The sequence below is a fragment of the Podarcis liolepis genome (genome assembly GCF_965112155.1).
Source record: "Podarcis liolepis genome assembly, chromosome: 3".
Lineage (NCBI taxonomy): Eukaryota > Metazoa > Chordata > Lepidosauria > Squamata > Lacertidae > Podarcis > Podarcis liolepis.
The window spans coordinates 120,317,710-120,340,140 of NC_139557.1; the positions used below are offsets into that span (position 1 = coordinate 120,317,710).

The window sequence follows — 22,431 nt, forward strand, 5'->3', positions numbered from 1 at the left end:
CCAGACAGACTTGGGGAAAACAATGGGCTTCCCTCAAGAAACTGTAGAAACCTTTTCAGATTGAAAGCCATTTTTGTTCTGGAAACTGTGGATTTTCTACACTGTTCCCGGGAAGAGGAGAAAGGGTCCGTCTTGGGTCTAGCTCAGAACTAAGGCATGCCCTTGGGTGACCTTGGTAAGTCAAGAACAAGTTGTGTTTTAGATTTGTCAGGATGCTAAACATCAAACTGCAACTGGACTTTATCTGAGAATTTGGGCTGTTGGGGTCTATGGGGAGAGGGCTCCGATCCTCAGAACATTTACTCCAGAGCAGCCCTGTTAACAAGTCATGTGTGCTGTGGCTTAAGTTGGCAGCAATCCTAATTCTGACGCTTAATAGGTTTGTTGGTCGGTTGCCTGATTGAGTCAAAAGCTTCTGTAGCGGAATAGTATCTAATATCTGGCATGACGTGCGTGGCATCTTGAGAATCTCTCGCTTTCTTTTCCTTTTCGTAAATATTGCAGGTTGCTAGACCTCATGATAGTGGCCCGCGGTCATGAGGAACTGCCGCCATGCCATTTCCCCCTTTAGCAAAAGTGCTTTTTTTTTAAAGCACTTTTTAAAAAAATACATGGATCATAGGAAATGAATATACCCGAGATAAAAGAAACCGATCTTTATTTAATTCTGGCTGCAGAATTTGGGTTTTTAAGGGACACAGGATCAAGGTGGGAGCAGAACTAGCCTATTTTGCACCTCCTGAACCAAAAACACAGTTATCCTGCAATATTCGCCCTTCTGCAATCTTCGTTTTGCAGGTTCTCCGATTGAAAATTGCTTATAGAAAATATTGCTGTTATTATTAGTATTGTTAATGAATTAAACTTGTATGCTGCCCTTCATCCAAAGATCCCACTCATTAGGAGACATGTTCACCACTTCCAGAAGGTCCAGATCTGTTAATAAGGCATCGCCTTCCCTTTGGCACTCCCTGCCTAGTGATATTCGTGGGGCACCGTCACTCAATTCTTTCCAGCGCCTGCTAAAAACATTGTTGCTTAGGCAAGCCCATCCAGGCTTGTAGACTACTGATGTGTACTTTAATCTGTTTTTAGCTTACGTACTGCCATTGAGCAAAAAAATGTGGTGTACAATGTTAGAAACACATAACCAAACATCAGTGATAAAAACATCGTAAAAACATACTGACAGACAGCCTAATAGTATAATAATAATAATAATAATAATAATAATAATAATAATAATAATAACAACAACAACAACAACAGTCCGCTCCACTACACTTTCACAGGCCATAGGTTATTTAATAGCCCACAAATTCCCAAGGGAGTCCGATCTGCCATCAAATAGTAGAACGTTCTTCCTGATGTTTAGCCAGAATTCTTGCAACTTGAATCCGTTGGTTTGGGTCCTACCCTGTGGAGCAGGAGAAAATAAGCTTGCTCCATCCTCCATGTGACAGCCCATAATATATTTGAAGATCTCTCATATCTCCTCTCAGTCGCCTCTTTCCCAGGTTAAACATACCCAGCTCCTTCAACCGTTCCTCATCAGGCTTAGTTTCCAGACCCTTGATCATTTTTCTATAAGGTTTTCACATATTACATTACAATACAGATATGCCAACACCATTTCCTCCCCATACATTTACATTTATATTTCCTCAATCCATCGTATTATTCTTTTCTCCCTCCTCCCACTTCCATCCGCCCCCCCTCGATTTCCTCCCATTATACAATTTACAATAGTCTTCGCATTCTACAGTCTCCTCAAATCGTCTATATATTCTTATTATCTTTCCTTACTAATTTTTCTTCCATCCAGTACTTCACACTTTAATCTAGGCATATTAGCGTATCTTTTTTTTAGCAATATTTTGCCATAAAACTCATCAAAACATTTAATTTTTGATTCGACTGATTTCTTATTATAGCAGTCAATTTTGCGAAAATTAAATATTCGTTTAGTTTACAAATCCATTCCTCCTTTGTGGGTATAGCTTGTGACTTCCACCTAGTAGCAATCACTATTCTACTAGCTGAACTTGCATATAGAAAAATTATTCCCACCCCCCGTGGTATCTCTTCATCTATCAATCCAAGGAGATATGTCTCTGGTTTCTTTGTAATAATAATTATTATTATTTATTTATTTATACCCCGCCCATCTGGCTGGGCTTCCCCAGCAACTCTGGGTGGCTTCCAACAAAATATTAAAATACCATAATACATCAAACATTAAAAGCTTCCCTAAACAGGGCTGCCTTCAGATATCTTCTAAAAGTCTGGTAGTTGTTGTTCTCTTTGATATCTGGTGGGAGGGCGTTCCACAGGGCGGGTGCCACTACCGAGAAGGCCCTCTGCCTGGTTCCCTGTAACTTGGCTTCTTGCATTGAGGGAACCGCCAGAAGGCCCTTGGAGCCGGACCTCAGTGTCCAGGCTGAACGATGGGGGTGGAGACGCTCCTTCGGGTATAAAGGTAAATGGGGCACTGCTCCACCAACCGCCACCTGTCCTCAGCCATCTCTCACCTGCTTGCCATCTTACCCACAAGCTATTCCAGAGGGCGGCACTGCCTGTTGGCTTAGTCTCAATGTTGCCTCTTTAGAACTCAGCAGGAAGGAAGGGGATGGGAACAAATTAGAAAGAGCTGGCTCTGTCTGTCACTGGCCCTCTGGCGCCACCTGCTGTTCAGCTCCTTGCCTTCTGTCCCACCATCATCCCCTGGGCCCAATACTTTATGTTCCCCTAAAACCTATAAGGTAGAAAGGAAAAGGCACACTCAGAGAAAGGGGGGTGGAATGCCAGGACGAAAGCTGTCACAATTCCTCTAATGACCCCAGACACCGAGAGCTGCTAAAATGGCAGCTGCCAGAATGGGGCCCTTTTTGTGGCCCCAAACCTTTGGAATGCCCTTCCTAGGGCAATATGTGCGGCCCAACTATGCGCCAACATTTGGGTGCAAATTTCTCCCAATATTTTTGAATGCAATTTCACCTAACGTACACAGTTTTGCAATGACATGCTTCCTCATATAATGTGTTTCATTGTGGTATTTTCACTAACATTCACTCACGTCCATACACACGTCCATATTTATCTACTTGCACTTTGACGTGCTTTCGAACTGCTAGGTTGGCAGGAGCAGGGGCCGAGCAACGGGAGCTCACCCCGTCACGGGGATTCGAACCACTGACCTTCTGATCGGCAAGCCCTAGGCTATGTGGTTTAACCCACAGCACCACCCGCGTCCCTTTCTGCCCTCCAGCCTGGCATGCAAAAGGCATTATCAGAGCTCAAGGAGACACCCCAGGGAAGAAAAAGCACTTTGGGAAGCAAGGGGGGCAGTGAGGGGTGTGGCCTGAGGAGAGAGGGGGTGTGGCCTGCAAAGAGTTCCATGGGCCATATAAAGAGATTTCGAGGGCCGCATTTGGCTCTCTGGGCCACAGGTTCCCCACCCTTGGGGTGTTGTTGTGGGGCTGCAGACTTTATCATTTAGCAAATTATTAAGCGTCCCCACCCCCATCATTCTGCCCGGACACTGAGGTCCAGCGCTGAGGACCTTCTGGCAGTTCCCTCACTGCGAGAAGCCAAGTTACAGGGAACCAGGCAGAGGGCCTTCTCGGTGGTGGCACCCGGCCTGTGGAACACCCTCCCACCAGATGTCAAAGAGAACAACAACTACCATACTTTTAGAAGACATCTGAAGGCAGCCCTGTTTAGGGAAGCTTTTAATGCTTGATTTTTTTTTAATGATATTTATTAAGTTTTCAAAGTAAAAAAATTACATAAATAAAAAGATTAGAAGAAAAGACAAAAAAAATACAAAATACAGAAAAAAGATTAAAAACATTTAAAAAGAAAACACATCAATCTTTCCATGTCATATATTCATATCCTTGCTTCCCTGACCTCCTCACACCTCCCTTTGTTGTATTCCAATTCAGTTAGTTAATTCATCAATTTCTTTCCCTCTTTGTTTTTATCTTAATCCTTTTATCTTAATCCATGTAGTCCATCACCTTCATCTGCCATTATTCCAGGGTGGGTAGATCTTGCGTCTTCCAATACTTTGCAATAAGTATTCTTGCTGCTGTTGTGGCATACATAAAGAAAGTTCTGTCCTTCTTTGACACCATTTGGCCGACCATGCCCAGGAGAAAGGCCTCTGGTTTCTTCAGAAAGGTATATTTAAATACCCTTTTCAGTTCGTTATAAATCATCTCCCAGAAAGCCTTAATCCTTGGGCACGTCCACCAAAGGTGAAAGAATGTACCTTCAGTTTCCTTACATTTCCAACATTTATTATCGGGCAAATGGTAGATTTTTGCAAGCTTGACTGGTGTCATGTACCACCTGTATATCATTTTCATAATATTCTCTCTTAAGGCATTGCATGCCGTAAATTTCATACCTGTGGTCCATAACTGTTCCCAGTCAGCCATCATTATGTTATGTCCGACATCTTGTGCCCATTTAATCATAGCAGATTTTACCATTTCATCCTGTGTATTCCATTTCAACAGCAAGTTATACATCCTTGACAAAATCTTAGTTTTGGGTTCTAGCAAATTCTGTTTCTAATTTTCTTGTCCAAATTATATGCCTCTATTATCTGATAATAATGAAGCCAGTCTCGCACTTTGTTTTTTAATTTCTCAAAACTCTGCAATTTCAGTCTATCTCCCTCTTGTTCCAAAATTTCCCAATATTTCAGCCATCTGACCTCCATATTGAGCTTTTTCTGAGCTTTCGCTTCCATCGGTGACAGCTACCTTGGGGTTTTGTTTTCCAATAAGTCCTTATATCTTATCCAGACATTAAACAATGCTTTCCTGACAATATGGTTTTTAAATGCTTTATGTGCTTTGACCTTGTCATACCACAAATATGCATGCCATCCAAATACATTATTAAAACCTTCTAAATCCAAAATGTCTGTGTTTTCAAGAAGCAGCCATTCTTTCAACCAGCAAAAAGCTGCTGATTCATAATAAAGTTTAAGGTCTGGCAGGGCAAATCCACCTCTTTCCTTTGCATCCGTTAGTATTTTAAATTTTATTCTAGGCTTCTTGCCCTGCCTGACAAATCTAGAGATATCTCTCTGCCACTTCTTGAAACAGTCCATTTTGTCCAAAATTTGCAAAGTTTGAAACAGAAACAGCATTCTAGGCAATACATTCATTTTTATCGCAGCAATACGGCCTAGCAGTGAAAGCTTCAAATTTGACCAAATTTCTAAATCTTTTTTCACTTCAGCCCAACTTTTTTCGTAATTGTCTTTGAATAGGTTCCCGCTTTTAATGCTTGATGTATTACGGTATTTTAATATTTTGTTGGAAGCCACCCAGAGTGGCTGGAGAAACCCAGCCAGATGTGTGGAGTATAAATTATTATTATTATTATTATTATTATTATTATTGCCAGAGAAATGCAATGAATGCCCAGTGAAAACTTCCTCTTTGCAAGCTGTTGTGCATTTCAGTGTACCTGTTACTGCAAACCAGCCCAGAAACCCCGAATTAAGCTCCACCTGTGAATTTATGCCTCATCACTGGGAGACTCCTTCGCCCACAGATTATTGCACTGTCAGTCTTATTCTTCCGCATGTGGTTAAAAGGTTCTGCAGGACATTATCTTGCTTCAGCTGTGAACCGCCCTGCCGGGTCAGGCTAAAGTACTTAATGCTTCGACTCCTGTCACAGGTAATCATGGCTAAGACGCCACTCATTTTGCTTTACAAGTGACCTCTTCCGGCTATATTAGGAGTGGCGGGGGGAGCAAGTCCTACTTTCATTTAGAAAGCCCTTATTTTTTTTTATTTCAACAATCTGTGTACCTTTTAATTTCACACGTTCCAGCTTGTCAAAATCCTTCTTAAGCTGTTGCACCCAGAACTGGACGCAGTATTCCAGGTGTGGTCTGACCAAGGCAGAATAGAGCGGGACTATGACTTCCCTCATCTGGAGCCTAGAATAGCATTTGCCTTTTTTGCTGCTGCATCACGCTGTTGACTCATGTTAAACTTGTGGTCTACTACTAATAATAATAATAAATTTTATTTATACCCCGCCCTCCCCGGCCACAGCCGGGCTCAGGGCGGCTAACACCAATAAAATCACAGTAAAAACATAATGGGGGGGGAGAGAGGGGGGGACCCCCAATTTAAAATACAGGTCAAAATGCAATTTAAAATACAGCCTCTTTTTAAAATAGCTGATAAATCAAGACCATAAGGGGAGGGAAACATAGGGGTCAGACTGAGTCCAAACCAAAGGCCAGGTGGAACAGCTCTGCCTTGCAGGCCCTGCGGAAAGATGTCAAGTCCCGCAGGGCCCTGGTCTCTTGTGACAGAGCGTTCCACCAAGTTGGGGCCAGGGCTGAAAGGGCCCTGGCCCTAGTTGAAACCAATCTAACCTCCTTGAGGCTCGGGACCTCCAAAGTGTTGTTATTTGTGGACCTTAAGGTCTTTCGCGGGGCATACCAGGAGAGGCGGTCCCGTAGGTACGTGGGTCCTAGGCTACATAGGGCTTTGAAGGTCAGAACCAGCACCTTAAACCTGACCCTGTACTATGACCTATAGATCCTTTTCATATGTGCTGTTAGCAATCCAGGTGTTCCCATCCAGCGGCGTAGCTAGCCGCTCGGGTGCCGGGTGCAGCGTGGGTGTCCTGCAGCTGGCGGGTGGGCGAGCTGCCCATGGGGGCAGGGTGCACTACGTGGAGCCTCTCCACCGTGCCCCCCTCAGCTGTAGGGCGGTTGAGAGAGAGGCGATGGGCACATGCAAGCCTGACACTGCCGTTCCAGGCAGCACGGAGCCTGCAGGTGCCCACGCCACCACGTCACCCCCAGGAGAGACGCGTGGCTTGGGCACGCTGAAGGCCCAGCGGTAAGTGCTGATCCCCATGGTGTGGTGCCCAGTGGTAGTATAATAATAATAATAATAATAATAATAATAATAATAATAATAATAATCTATTATTTGTACACCACCCATCTGGCTGGGTTTCCCCAGCCACTCTAGGAGACTTCCAACAAAAATTAAAAAAAACATCAAAATGTCACACATTAAAAACTTCCCTGAACAGGGTTGCCTTCAGATGTTTTCTAAATGTCAGGTAGTTGTTTTTCTCTTTGACATCTGGTGGGAGGGCATTCCACAGGGCGGGTGCCACTACCGAGAAGGCCCTCTGCCTGGTTCCCTATAACTTGGCTTCTCACAGTGAGGAAACCGCCAGAAGGCCCTCGAAACCGGATCTCAGCGTCTGGGCAGAATGATGGGGGTGGAGACTCTCCTTCAGGTATACAGGACCGAGGCTGTTTAGGGCTTTAAAGGTCAGCACCAACACTTTGAATTGTGCTCGGAAATATACTGGGAGCCAGTGTAGGTCTTTCAGGACTGATGTTATGTGGCTTTGGCCGCCACCCCCAGTCACTAGTCTAGCTGTCGCATTCTGGATTAGTTGTAGTTTCCGGGTCACCTTCAAAGGTAGCCCCACGTAGAGCGCGTTGCAGTAGTCCAAGCGGGAGATAACTAGAGCATGCACCACTCTGGCAAGACAGTCTGCGGGCAGGTAGGATCTTAGCCTGTGTACCAGATGGAGCTGATAAACAGCTGCCCTGGACACAGAATTGACCTGTGCCTCCATGGACAGCTGTGAGTCCAAAATGACTCCCAGGCTGTGCACCTGGTCCTTCAGGGGCACAGTTACCCCATTCAGGACCAGGGAGTCCTCCACACCCACCCGCCCCCTGTCCCCCAAATACAGTACTTCTGTAGCCACGTTTCGTTGCGTTTGTTGGCTGAACTACAGTGGTACCTCTGGTTATTAACTTAATTCATTACGGTGGTCCGTTCTTAAGCTGAAACCGTTCCTATCCTGAGGCGCGCTTTTGCTAATGGGGCCTCCCGCCGTGCGCCTGCCTCTGGCACGCAATTTCCGTTAGCATCCTGGGGCAAAGTTCGCAACCAGAAGCAGCTACTTCCTGGTTAGTGGAGCTCGTGAGAACCATTCGTAACCTGTAAAAAGTTTTGTGAGCCCATTTTTTTAAAAAAAAAACTCATCTTTTTGTCATTTTGTCAAACCCTCCCCCAAGTGATGACACCTGGGGTGTCCCACACACACACCCCCCGCAATCCCTTCCTCTGCCACCGTCCCCATCTAGTTATAGGTAGGTAGCCGTGTTGGTCTGCTGTAGTCGAAACAAAATAAAAATATTCCTTCCAGTAGCACTTTAGTAAAGGTAAAGGGACTCCTGAACATTAGGTCCAGTTGCGGACAACTCTGGGGTTGCAGTGCTCATCTCACTTTACTGGCTGATGGAGCCAGCGTATAGCTTCTGGGTCATGTGGCCAGTTTGACTAAGCCGCTTCTGGTGAACCAGAGCAGCGCATGGAAACGCCGTTTACCTTCCCGCTGAAGCGGTACCTATTTATCTACTTGCCCTTTGACGTGCTTTCGAACTTCTAGGTGGGCAGGAGCAGGGACCGAGCAATGGAAGCTCACCCCATCGCGGTGATTTGAACCGCTGACCTTCTGATCACCAAGCCCTAGGCTCTGTGGTTTAACCCACAGCGCCACCCACGTCCCTTTAGTAGCATCTTAGAGACCAACTAAGTTTGTTATTGGTACGAGCTTTTGTGTGCATGCACACTTCTTCAGATGCATCTCTGAAGAAAAGATACATCTTCATATCTGAAGAAGTGTGCATGCACATGAAAGCTCATACCAGTAACAAACTTAGTTGGTCTCTAAGGTGCTACTGGAAGGAGTTTTTTTATGTTGTCTCCATCCAGTTATTCCTGGCTAAGTGCAAAACCTTACAGTTGTCACTATTGAAATTCTTTCGGTTAGTTTCAGCCCAGTTCTCCAATGTGTTAAGGTCATCTTGAATCCCGATTTTGTTTCAGCGTTATTGGCTACCCCTCCCAGTTTGGTGCCGCCTGAAAATTTGATGAGCACCCGCTCAATACCTCCATCCAAGTCGGCTATAAATACCTATGGATTTTGGACACCTTACGTGGCTGGATAACCGTGCTGCACAATTCATGTAAGTACACATTTTAAAGGATGGCTGTGTTTTGGTTCACTGATTGCTTTGGAAATTGGCACTTCGGTAAGATTGCCTTTAAATCCAAACTGGATCGAATCTCCTTCACCCCCATTTCAAAGATTTCCAAAGATTTGGCATAAAACCACATTATTTATGTGTTGATTTATTAAATATCTATACTACTCTCCATCTGAGGATCACTGGGTGGTTTGCAATATATATATATTTTTTTAAAAAATTACCGTATTTTTCGCTACATAAGACACACCTGACCATAAGATGCACATAGTTTTTAGAGGAGGAAAACAAGAAAAAAAAATATGCTGAACAAAACAGTGGATGTATGATTTTTGTGGATATGTGATTTGATGGTGAGTTTGGGGTAGCCCAGTGCAAAGATCCTGAGAATCCATGTGGACCCGTGCTTTGTAACCATGTTTTTGCGCCATTGCAGCCCCACAAAACAGTGGATGCATGTCCGTTTTGGTGCAGGCTGTAGCCATGGACATGCTAAGTGATCTGATGGTGAATTTGGGGTGGCCCAATGCAAAAATCCTGAGGAACCATGGGCTTTTACCTCCCCACTCCCAGGCAGCCTCCTTTATCTCTAGAGTCCCTTATCTATCTCCCAATCCCTTGCCTATCATCTGCTCTGTTTCAACACCCACTTCCCTCTTTCTAGAAAAAAAAAGCACAATCTGCTTTTTGCCCCTGGGCAATTTGGCTCCAGGGACCACACATTCGCTCCATAAGACGCACATACATTTCCCCTTACTTTTTAGGAGGAAAAAGTGCATCTCATGGAGCGAAAAATACGGTATATAAAATAATAACAAAGCAATAACCCTCCACCCCACCACAGTTTAAAAGGTCATAGATTGTTTAATTAGCCAAAGGCCTATAGAAAACAGTTTTGTCTGACACCTAATGATATGCAATGAAGGCACCAGGCGAGCCTCCCGGGGAGAGCATCGCGCACGTGGGGAGCCACCACAGAAAAGGCCAGGTCTTGTGTTGCCACCCTCTGGACCTCTCATGGAAGAGGCAAACCAAGAAGGGCCTCTGTTAAGTTGTGGGTGAACATATCAGACGACACAGCGATTCTTCAAACAGCTCTTGTTTATTCACAGGCCAGGCAGAACTGAACTGAAGGTTTCATAGAATCATAGAGTTGGAAGAGACCACAAGGGCCATCGAGTCCAACCCCCTGGCAAGCAGGAAACACCATTCCTGGTATGATTCTTGGCCTCCTTCCTTCCACTTTCCTGCTTTAGCTTCTGCCTCTGATTCTAGACTTCTCTCTTCCACAGACTCTCCCTGCTCACTAAGCACTGTTACCCCTTCCCAGTCTTCTGGTTCCTTCCACGCATCATTGTCCCACTAAAAGATTCCTGCATTGCAGGCGGGCTGGACTAGATGACTCTGGGTGTCCCTTCCAACTCTATGATTGAAATCAGGAAAGACTTTCCGACAGTAAGACTGTTCAACCGTGGAACAGACTCCCTCCCTCATTGGCAGTTTTTAAGCCAAAAAAAATCTCCCAGAGTAAATTGCAAATTTCAGGCTTACCATGATAATCATCTTCATCATTTATTTGTACAATCTAAAAGACTCATAACAAAAGAAAAGCAGTATTGGGAGAGAGGAGGAATAAACCACTTGAGTACGACTCTTGAGAATCTTGATTCTTTCCCTGTCCCAAGTGGAGGGAATTTGAAATATTTTCCTATGTTAAACAGGAGCCAGATGGGCGGGGTATAAATAATAATAATAATTATTGGACAAACCTGTCATTTTAATGTGTTAAATCTGGCCCTCGTGACTGCCATTTCCTTTAAGGATGCCCAGAAGCTGTGGACTTAAAATAAGCAGTTTCTTCTTTGGCCTTGGCCTCGCCTAAAAAATGGATAACGGAATGGGACTTTGGGCTTAGAAAGGGGGAGCAGTTTCCCCCTTGCCCTGCTCCTTTCCAAGGGAAAAACCCACTCTTTTGTGATAATCCAGAACAAACAGCAATCTGGGGAAAACCCAAATTGCCATTTGCGCCAATTAAGTCAAGGATGCTTTAGCTGTGACTCCTGCGTGGCAGGGGGTTGGACTGGATGACCCCTGGAGGTCCCTTCCAACTCTGCAATTCTATGATTCTTTGATTCTGCACCAGAGCAAGGGGTGTGTGTGTGTGTGTGTGTGTGTGTGTGTGAGAGAGAGAGAGAGAGAGAGAGAGAGAGAGAGAAAGAGAGAGCGCACCAGCAGTATCAGCTGCCTCCAAAGTTGAAGGTGGCTTTGAATACCTCCCCGAAGCGATTACATGGCTTTGCTGTCTAATGTTAGCAGCAATGTCCCGATTAACCCTGAGAGCTGCATGCTCAGTTATTTCGAGGGCAGGGCGAGCGGCAGTGCAGAGCAGGTGCCCGTGCCCCTGGCTTTGAAGCCCAGCCTTGCGTAAGGGCCTGCGGACATTTTACTTAACGGCTGGCCCCTTCACTGGGCAGAGGAAAGGAACGAGGCACTGCGGACCACCAGAACACAGCATGAAGCCAACTCGTGTAAGTACAGGCACGTATATTTGCCCTGCTTGTGATCCAGAGTTGTATACCTGCCGGCCTGTCTTGCATTTGAGTTCTCGCCCCTGTTACGTCACCCACCCCCAAACCCCAGAATCCTTGACATGGCTTTTCCTCCCGTTATCCCACCCGGACCTTATCTGACCTACCCCCAAACACACACATAGTTGTGAGGTTTCCTGATGAACCAACCCATCTTGGTTTTGGGGGAGAGGGATACTTGTGGGAACCAGCTAGAGGGCCTTCTCGGTAGTGGCGCCCACCCTGTGGAAAGCCCTCCCATCAGATGTCAAGGAGATAAGTTAACTATGCAACCTTTAGAAGACATTTGAATAGGGAAGTTTTCAATGTTTGGTGTTTTATTATGTTTCTGTATAGGCTGGAAGTCACTCAGAGTGGCTGGGGCACGATTTTTATTATTATTATTATTATTATTATTATTATTATTATTATTATTATTACAGTGGTACCTCGGGTTAAGTACTTAATACGTTCCAGAGGTCCGTTCTTAACGTGAAACAGTTCTTAACCTGAAGCACCACTTTAGCTAATGGGGCCTCCCACTGCCGCTGTGCTGCCATCGGGTGATTTCTGTTCTCATCCTGAAGCAAAGTTCTTAACCCGAGGTAATATTTCTGGGTTAGCGGAGTCTGTAACCTGAAACATCTGTAACCTGAAGCGTATGTAACCCGAGGTACCACTGTATTATTATGCTATCACTCGTAGCTGAGTAAGATTGTCTTCCATGAGCATGGTGTTAACAGTGAGTCCGTAAGTGACTGTGGAGGCCAATTCTGGATCCACAAGTCTTTCCACGTTGGGGACATTGGTTTCCGGGCAGGAGTTGATCATGGTGAGGGTTTGCCAAGCATGCCTTCCTCTTAGCACATTTCTCCTTTACATCCTGAGTTTGAGCGTCTTCAAAGCCCATGACACCTTTGGTAAAGGTTGTTCTCCAACTGGAACGCTCACAGGCCAGTGTTTCCCAGTTGTCGGTTTTTATACTACATTTTAAAAGATTTGCCTTGAGAGAGTCTTTGAACCTCTTTTGTTGACCACCAGTGTTACGCTTACCATTTTAAATTATTATTGTAAAGAACGGCTTCCTGGTTTTCGACGAGCACCCAAAAGGCTAGGCAGCGCCCTTGAACCTCTCCGTGCTTTCTAATGCGATGGATGTGCTTGTTTTTGCAAGGAAGGTTCTGTGAAAAGGGGCACAACCTTTTTTTTAGCATTAGCCCCGGGTCGGTTTCAGCATCCATTACTGGATTTGGACTGAAAACCCCAAGCTGTCAGCTAGGGCTTTGCTAGCCTATCTGGCCCCTGTCAAAACGAACCGTGATCTCTGTCGTCAGAAAAAGCACATATTATTCCCGGCAGTTCTGCAGCCTTTCCCACCAATCACCTGAACGAGACTTGTGGGTGGCAGGGATGCCAAAATGAATAAAATATGGAGGGGCCCACCAAACTTTTTTTTGGTGGGGTGGCCGCCCTCAAACATTTTAGGGTGTCCCTAAGAGTTGTTGCAGGGACGCGGGTGGCGCTGTGGGTAAAAGCCTCAGCGCCTAGGGCTTGCCGATCGAAAGGTCGGCAGTTCGAATCCCCGCGGCGGGGTGCGCTCCCGTTGCTCGGTCCCAGCGCCTGCCAACCTAGCAGTTTGAAAGCACCCCCGGGTGCAAGTAGATAAATAGGTACCGCTTACTGGCGGGAAGGTAAACGGCGTTTCCGTGTGCTGCGCTGGCTCACCAGATGCGGCTTTGTCACGCTGGCCACGTGACCCGTAAGTGTCTCCGGACAGCGCTGGCCCCCGGCCTCTTAAGTGAGATGGGCGCACAACCCTAGAGTCGGACATGACTGGCCTGTACGGGCAGGGGTACCTTTACCTTTACCTTTAAGAGTTGGTGCCTATTCTGGGTGCTTGCCAGTCGCATATTGAGAGCCTCTGGTGTAGAAAATACAGGGCTGGTTGGAGCAAGGACTTGACTTTCTGTGAGACAGATTCTGAAATTCCTAAGATGGTGGCAGGAAGCCATGTGGTTTCGCTCTTCAGCAATCTGTAAATACCGGACACTCCCCCCCCCCCACACACACACACTAACGCTGGCTGTGGCCTGAGGACCACAGAAGGGCAGAGTCCAGAATCGTGAAGCACAGATTTAATGATAACATTCAGGCTTTTATGTTTCACCTTTTGATTTATCTCTTATTTCCTCGAGCCCCCTCTCTTTATATTCTTCTCCCAAGCTCCTCTATTTTCCAAGAAGGCTTTGACAAAACCCCTTAGCCCCATCCTAACCACGTGCTGGAGGTTTCCTGGGAAGAGGGAACCAGGCAGAGGGCCTTCTCGGTAGTGGCACCCACCTTGTGGAACGCCCACCCATCAGATGTTAAGGAGTAACTATGTAACCTTTAGAAGACACCTGAAGGAAGTTTTTTAATGTGTAATGTTTTATTATGTTATGTTTTTATATGTGTTGGAAGCCTCCCAGAGTGGCTGGACCAACCTAGCCAGATGGGCGGAGTAATAATAATAATAATAATAATAATAATAATAATAATAATAATGGATAAACCACTCTGGGAATTGTGGCCCTGAGCAGGGAATATGAGGAGTCCATTTCCCTGGATTCTTTTTGGGAAAGCTATTAATAGTCATGGCTTTAAATAAAGTGGCACAGTGCTGCTTTAAATGCAAAGTGAAGATAGAGCCACTCTTGCAAGAAATTGATTCTTTAGCTTGGCAGCCCCTACTCTGTGGAACTCCCTGCCAATTGATGCTAGGCACACACCTGTACTGTATTGTTTTCACCAACTGCTAAAAACGTTCTTGTTTCAGAAAGCCTAACCAGTCATGCCACACTATTGTGTATTCTTGTTTTTAAACTGCTGGTTTTATCAATATTTTACGTATTTTTATGCCTACTTGTTTGTAGCATTGATTTTTTTTATATGAATAGTTTATATTGTTTTATGAAAAACTGAGTACAGTGGTACCTCGGGTTACATACGCTTCAGGTTACATACGCTTCAGGTTACAGACTCCGCTAACCCAGAAATAGTACCTCGGGTTAAGAACTTTGCTTCAGGATGAGAACAGAAATCGCGCAGCAGCGGCGCAGCGGCAGCAGGAGGCCCCATTAGCTAAACTGGAGCTTCAGGTTAAGAACAGTTTCTGGTTAAGAACGAAACTCCGGAACGAATTAAGTTCTTCACCCGAGGTACCACTGTAGAGGTTTCCGTTGATTAAGCAGTATATAAACCTGGTTAAACAAGAAAGAATAAACAAATTTTGAAAAATCTAGAAATGGGAAATTAGGCTCCAGTTCAGGTCCCTGCCCCAACTTGACCCATGCTTGGTTAAAGTAAAGCACAACCATTTACTTAATTTAAAATGTATGCTGACTGTAAATGCATTAACATGGACCATAATATATTGAATTGTTGTATGCTTAACGGTCGGCTCAGCTCAAGTCTTATTTGACTGTCGATAGGGACCAAACCATCAAGTTAATGGCCCAATTAGAAAGCAAAACAATGAGCAAGGTGAATTAGAAATCATTAGCATACCTGATCAGATGGAGAGCTCAGGCCCAAGATTTTGCTTTCGCCCCACTGCTCTCCCCCAGAAAACCCACCCTTTAGCAATAAATCGGATCAAACGTCAATCTGGAGAAAACCCGATTGGCACTTGCTCCAATTCAGCAGTAGAGATCAGGTTTTCCTGGGGGGGAAACAGCGGTGCAAGGTCTGGATCAGACCAAAGTTACTCTCCAGCTTGGGAAAATTAATTTCGCTTTGCCGCTTTAAAAATGTACAGTGCGGCCAAATTGAATGGCAGAGTGCTTTGCTTTGATCTATCAAGCCAATGGTGAGATATCAGGGTTCCAGGCAGGAGCAAGGAGAGATAGCAGCCTCAAAATGGGATGCCCTCCGCTGGGAGAGTTGTCAAACGTCCACTCTGGAAACTCTTAGAGCAGGTGTTCTGCCTAACTTGGCAAGAGAGTAACTGGTTGCATGAGGACATGCGTGGAGGGGATCTCAGGGGCCAAATACGGCCCTCCATGTCTCTTCCTCTGGTCCCAAGAACTCCCCCAGGCCACTTAACTCCATACCCAAATGGGGCACCCCCAAGGGAAGGGGGCTCCGAGTCCAGGGAGTGGTGGTGGGGATGACAACGAGTGGTCGGAGGGAGAAGACTGGGAAGAAAAGGTGTCGGAAGCTGAAGAGCAAACAGGGCTTAGTGAGCTGGGAGAGTCTGTGGCAGAGAGTAGTCCAGAATCAGAGGCAGAAGGTAAAGCAGGGGATTAGGGAGGCCAAGAGGCAGAAAGGAGTCAGGCCGGTGCAAAATCACAGGTTTCTTCCCCTCCTGCTGCAACAAGCTCCCAGAGCCAGTAGAGGTGTGAAAGGGGCAGAGGAGAGGTTGGCTTCATGCAGGCACAGTCCCGGATTGCTTGGGGGGGAAACCCAGGAAAGAAGAGAATTTAAATGGTTTTGGGGTGACTTTCAGTCTTTGCAACTGATCTATGGGGCAAGACCTAGTGGGGAAGAGCGGCTGTTCTCATTAGGCCTGCCACTCTGCCTGGTCTATGCAGATAGTGTTCTTGTGAATAAAGAGTTAACTTCTCTTTGCAGAGTGAGATTTACTGCTGCCTCGCTCCTGGCACTAATTGACCCGTGTGTGTGTGTGTGTGTGTGTGTGTGTGTGTGTGGACGTGTGTGGACGTGTGTTTTAGCAAATATAAACCATAGGACCCTGGTACCTACAGGACCGCCTCTCCCAGTATGCCCCACAGAGGACCTTAAGGTCCATAAATAGCAACACCCTAGAGGTCCCAGGCCCTAAGGAAGTCAGATTAGCCCCAACCAGAGCCAGGGCCTTTTCAACACTGGCTCCAGCCTGGTGGAACGCTCTGTCTCATGAGACCAGGGCCCTGCAGGATCTGATTTCTTTCCGCAGGGCCTGTAAGACGGAGTTGTTCCGCCTGGCCTTTGGCTTGGAATCAACTTGATCCCCTCCCCCTCTTTCCTTTTTCCTTTCTCCTTCTGTGATGGAACCCCTATTTGCGGACTTCCCTGGCTTTTTTCTGGCCCACGTAGGACCAGTCTGGATAGTTAGCCTTGGTGAAGATTTGACATTTTCATTCCCAAAAAGTTTTTTATTTGAGTTTCTACTGAAATGAGGCTGCATTTTAATGTTGTATTTTAATCTTGCTTTTAAGTTGTATTTTAATCAATTGTTTTTATACCTGGTGTTAGCCCCCCAGAGCCCAGTCTTGGCTGGGGAGGGCGGGGTATAAATAAAATTGATTATTATGAAAAATTAGAAATTACTTAAAAGAAACAAATAGGCCTTGGATTCAACTAAGTTATAATTAAATAAATGGGATTTAGAATATTAAGAAATGTGAATAAGATGGACTATAACTGATAATGATATTGGAAAGCTGTTACTTTCAACTACAAGGAAACTCAGAAGGGAGGGACTAGACGAAGTCAACGAAGATGTTTAAAAGGTTGGATTTGTAAAGAATTAAGTTTGTTGTTATTGTTTATCTGTTTATTGTTCTTTTTTTGTTGTTCATTGATTTTTCTTTCTTCCCCCCTTTTTTCTTTTTTCTGTTTTCTGTTTTTGTGTGATATTCTGCTTTGTGGTTTTTGTTATTATTGTGGAAAATCCAATAAATTTAAAAAATAATAAAAAATTTATTATTATTATTATTATTATACGATTCATAGACACCTCTTGTTCTCGCCTTGCAGTTACCTCTAAACGTTCGCCAGGATGACGCAGGAGCCCACTGACCCCCTCTCCGCCGCCAGCCCCTACAACTATGAACAGCCCCTTCCCCCCGTGGCTCGGACCAATGCCTTCACCCAGGTCGCCCCTGCCAAGAAGATAACATTTTACAAGAGCGGGGACCCTCAGTTTGGAGGGGTCAAGATGGCCATCAACCAGCGCAGCTTCAAGAGCTTCAATGCGCTGATGGACGACCTCTCCCACAGAGTCCCCCTGCCTTTCGGGGTGAGGACCATCACGACGCCGCGAGGGATACACTGCATCAGCACCCTGGACCAGCTGGAGGACGGAGGGTGTTACCTCTGCTCCGATAAGAAGTACGTCACGCCCATCAGTATTGGTCCCGCCGGCCGGAGAGCAGCTCCTCAGAAGGCCGGCCAGCCGGCCGGCACGTTGCGGAGGGCACCCCAAGACATCAAGCGTGAAGACAACCCGGCCGCTTTCGCCCAGCAGAGTCCGCGGATACCCAAGAAAGTCACTCTGGTTAAGAACGGGGATGTGGGCACCAGGCGGCCGATAATCCTCAACCGCAGGAACGCGCGGAGCTTCAAGACTCTCTTGGACGAAATTTCGGAGATCATGCAGTTCACGGTGAAGAAGCTGTACACGTTGGACGGGAAGAGGGTGAGTCTTTGTGGCGCAGAGGGTGGGACTGAGGATAAACCCCAGATTGCCGTGAGGCCCAGATAACAATAAGAGCAAGAGATCTGAAAAGGCTGTCTGGCAGAGGCTTAGGCTCAGGGTCAGTGGAAGTACCGTATTTTTTGCTCTAGAATACTCACTTTTTCCCTCCTAAAAAGTAAAGGGAAATGTGTGTGCGTCTTACGGAGCAAATGCAGGCTGCGCAGCTATCCCAGAAGCCAGAACAGCAAGAGGGATTCTGGCTTCTGAGATTCAGAATATTATTTTTTCTTGTTTTCCTCCTCCAAAAACTAGGTGCGTCTTGTGGTCTGGTGCATCTTATAGAGCGAAAAATATGGTAAGCTTGAAAGGTTAGAGGCAAAAACCTAAAGCTATGCTTTGGGGACCAGGGTCTTGAAAAGCCAAGCCGGGAGGAACAGTGTTGAGAGTAAAATTCTCTTATTTAATTAATTAGTGAAAATACTGACTCACTCCATTCTGGAGAAGAGAATGGTAATCCCCGGGGGGAGGACTTTTCTGTAGCGATCACACCGGGTCCCCGGACGTTTCACCATCTATTGATCCCTGTGCCACCACTTGATTTCTCGCTGCCACCACCCAGGCCCTACCTGGGACAATACTGAGTCCAGTCAGGGTTAAATTGGAAGATAAACTTCTGTTTATTTATTGCAGTTTAACAAGCGTGTGGTTTCATGAACGGTATCGGTCCATTACATTCATGGGGTGCCTATTCAGACCTATAACGTCCGCTACCTGCTCTCACTTACTAAACCACCTCTCAGATATTTACTTGTCTTCCTAGCCCCTAACTGTTCCGGACTCGGCCTATTTCGTTACACTAACTCAACCTGCCCACAACTCTAGCCCAATTCACTCCCACTCCAACCAACCACCCAATTCCTCACTGAACTCCTCCCTTTGCCCCTCCAAGAGCTGCTTTTATAGTCTCACAGACTCCACCCCCCTAAGTCCTGACTGGGCAACCTGTTTAACTATTTCACCTCCAGCACTCTCTCATATGTTAACGTCACAGGAAGACGGTCAGTCTTTGTGCCACAGAGCACTTCATAAAAGAATAGCCTGACTTGGCTGCTTCGGTCCAAAGCATGTCTGAGGGAGCTGGGCATGTTTAGCCTGGAGAAGAGGAGGTTAAGGGGTGATATGATAGCCATGTTCAAATATAGAAAAGGATGTCACATAGAGGAGGGAGAAAGGTTGTTTTCTGCTGCTCCAGAGAAGCGGACACGGAGCAATGGCTCCAAACTACAAGAAAGAAGATTCCACCTAAACATTAGGAAGAACTTCCTAACAGTAAGAGCTGTTTGACAGTGGAATTTGCTGCCAAGGAGTGTGGTGGAGTCTCCTTCTTTGGAGGTCTTTAAGCAGAGGCTTGACAACCATATGTCAGGAGTGCTCTGATGGTGTTTCCTGCTTGGCAGGGGGTTGGACTCGATGGCCCTTGTGGTCTCTTCCAACTCTATGATTCTATGATTCTATGTGTTCTCTACATGCTCAAAAGTGCAGGGCGCAAATTGTGGCATGATGAAAGCCCAAGCAGCCCTAGAAAGCTTGATGGCTTCTCTACTAGAACCAGGCAGAAGCTGAGCTGACCAACCAGTGGTTCTCAGAGTGGGTGGTATTGCCTCCCGGGATGGGGGGGGCAATGGGATGGCCTGGGTGGGGGGCGCTAAGAGGCAGTAGAGTGGCAGGGAGGTGCTGGAAGTGTAAATTACCACCAGACTTCGAAAAGCAGATATCAGTGGATCAAGTTCATTCATTTTGTTGAACTAATTAAAATGAATACAGTCATACCTCAGGTTACAGATGCTTCAGGTTGCGTTGTTTCGGGGTAAAGGTAAAGGGACCCCTGACCATTAGGTCCATTCGTGGCCGACTCTGGGGTTGCGGCGCTCATCTCGCTTTACTGGCCGAGGGAGCCGACGTACAGCTTCTGGGTCATGTGGCCAGCATGACTAAGCCGCTTCTGGCGAACCAGAGCAGCGCACGGAAACGCAGTTTACCTTCCCGCTCGAGTGGTACCTATTTATCTACTTGCACTTTGACGTGCTTCCGAACTGCTAGGTTGGCAGGAGCAGGGACCGCGCAACGGGAGCTCACACCGTTGCAGGGATTCGAACCGCCAACCTTCTGATCGGCAAGTCCTAGGCTCTGGTTTAACCCACTGAGCCACCCGCATCCCACGGTTTTTGGGTTACGGACCGCTGAAACTCGGAAGTACTGGAACAGGTTATTTCCAGGTTTTGGCACTAAATCACGCTGTGTGCAGAAGCGCCGAATTGCAAACCTGTGCATGCACAGCCGCGCCACTGTGGGTTGCGAACTTTGCAGGTTGCGAATGTGCATCCCGCACAGATCACATTTGCAACCCGAGTATCACTGTAGTTTAAACTAGATTTTGAATAAATGTGCAATTAATGAGCAATTGAATTTTATTCTGATGTTCTCTTCCTTAAGGGTTCTCCCCCTCCCCAATTTTGTCCTTAAAGGAACTTTGTGAGATAGATTAAGGCCAGAGGTTTTCAACCCCTTTGAGTCTACGGCTCCCTTGACCATTCTTTCTGCGGCACCCCTGGGGGGCTCAGAGACCCAGTTGCGCCACCCCTTGCCTGCAGAGCTGGCAGCCTCTCACCCTTTTTCGAACACCCTCCCTGGTGGAGGGTTCCCTCCGCCTCCTCTCCCCTCTTCCTTGGGAGTCTTCTGGGCAGCCGCTGCTGCCGCCCCTGGTCTCTGAGTTACCCCTCCTGACCCAAAGAGAGATGCCTCCTAAAATTGCTCTACTGAAGCCTGTGACTTGTCTGTCCATCCCAAAAGCAAGGGCTGGCGGACTGGCTGGCTGGGTTCCCACACCTGCTTGCTTGCTTGCTTACTCCGAGGTTGCCTCTGTTCCTGGCAACCAGCACCCCCTGGCCAGCCCCAGAAGCACCATTCACGTGCGGAGCTTGTAGCCAGGGCTGCTGCAACAAACAGCCACGCAAGTCTTTGGGAGGCAGAGACGTGAGAGGACATCAGAGAAGGGAGCGAAGGGAAAAGGGGCATTGGCCAGTCACTCAGCAAGCTTTAGACCAAAGTGAGAATTTGAATCCAGGTCTCCCCACTCTGAGGCCACATTCACACCTTGCATTTAAAATGCCGCGATACCACTTTAAACATTTGTTGCTTCTCCCAAAGAATTCTGGGAGCTGTAGTTTGTTAACGGTAGTGCTGAGAATCTTTAAGGTTCTCCTATTTCCCTCCCAGAGTTCCCTGTAAAGGTGTTGATTGTGGAACCCCTCCTTGAAGGGAATGAGGGGACTCTTAGCATTACTCAGAAACCTTAAGAAACTACAGCTCCCAGAATTCTTTGTGGGAAGCCATGACTATTTGAAGTGGTATCATAGTGCTTTAAATGTGCTTAATCTTTTTTAAAAAATAAATTTATAAGCTATGTAACCTTCTTGTTCAATTCAGTCTTTTTACATGGTTTTTAAAAAATGCATTGGGATATTGTATTATTGTAATTTTGTAGTTGTTTTTATTGATTATAAATTAATAACGATATATTGTAATTGTTGAGAGTGAATTTCTGTTCAATTATTTGTTGATATGTTGTGGGTTAATTTTATTGGGCATATTTTAATGGATTATTGGATATTACTTCATTTGATAAAAGCTGTTTACGTTAAGTCATATTTTTATTACGATTTATTCGTGTTGGATCAGATTGCTATAAGATGAGCGGCGTTTTATTTTTTGTTGCTTTTTCAGCTTGTGAACTGCCTTGTGCATAGTAATATAGAAAGGCGGTATAAAAATTAAAAGTGAAAAAAAACGAAATGGCGTGAATGTAACCTAAGTCCATCTTTCACATGACACTTAAATCAGTTTGTGTCAGAACAGAAGGCCTGGCGTCAAGGTGGCAAGGTGGGCAGCAGATCCTGAGTTAGATCTTTCTTCCCCCCGTGTTCCTAATGTAGATCTTCACTCACCTCTTCTTTCCTGGTTGGGAGAGAGCCGCCATTTTGTGATTCGATTCAGGTGCCAAAATTTATTGGGCCAGCCTGCCTGGCAGATATGGGACCCAGAAGACATGGAGGTCAGTGGCTAAACCAGTGGATACAATCCTGACCTTCCATGCCTCCTCTTTCTACATTTGACAAGAGTATCTGTGTGTATTTGGTCCTTCAAGGAGAGCATACCTTCTTGTTTGCTTCTCAGTTTATCTCCTCGCCTTTGCTGAGAACGCAACAGGACCCCAAAGACATATGGAGATGGGGGAAATCAGAGGTTCTCCAGATGGTACCAGAAAACAACTGCCTTTATTGCGGTCTGATGGGAGATGGAGCCAGCAACATCTGGAAGGCCACAGCTTCCCTT

The 22,431-nt window shown here is 46.1% G+C and overlaps 2 protein-coding genes across 14 annotated transcripts in view; one reads left to right on the top strand and one right to left on the bottom strand.

Annotated features, from left to right (window-relative positions):
* Positions 1–22,431, bottom strand: part of LOC310702715 (uncharacterized protein C8orf74) — an 83,116-nt gene that overhangs the window by 60,565 nt on the left and 120 nt on the right. For 2 of the 6 annotated variants that reach the window (XM_083494753.1, XM_083494750.1), the window contains exon 1: positions 17,716–17,851. The gene's annotated coding sequence lies outside the window, so the exon portion shown is untranslated. Of the gene's footprint in view, positions 1–2,547; positions 2,563–17,610; positions 18,016–22,431 lie in introns of those variants that run through there. The other 4 variants (XM_083494749.1, XM_083494754.1, XM_083494751.1 and 1 more) reach the window with 4 other exon arrangements.
* Positions 1–22,431, top strand: part of RP1L1 (RP1 like 1) — a 45,905-nt gene that overhangs the window by 4,594 nt on the left and 18,880 nt on the right. For 6 of the 8 annotated variants that reach the window (XM_083493960.1, XM_083493966.1, XM_083493967.1 and 3 more), the window contains exons 1-2: positions 8,797–9,051; positions 17,379–18,039. In XM_083493960.1, the coding sequence (XP_083350086.1) occupies positions 17,401–18,039 (639 nt within the window). In that variant the 5' untranslated portion in view covers positions 8,797–9,051; positions 17,379–17,400. Of the gene's footprint in view, positions 1–7,197; positions 7,302–8,796; positions 9,052–17,378; positions 18,040–22,431 lie in introns of those variants that run through there. The other 2 variants (XM_083493962.1, XM_083493961.1) reach the window with 2 other exon arrangements.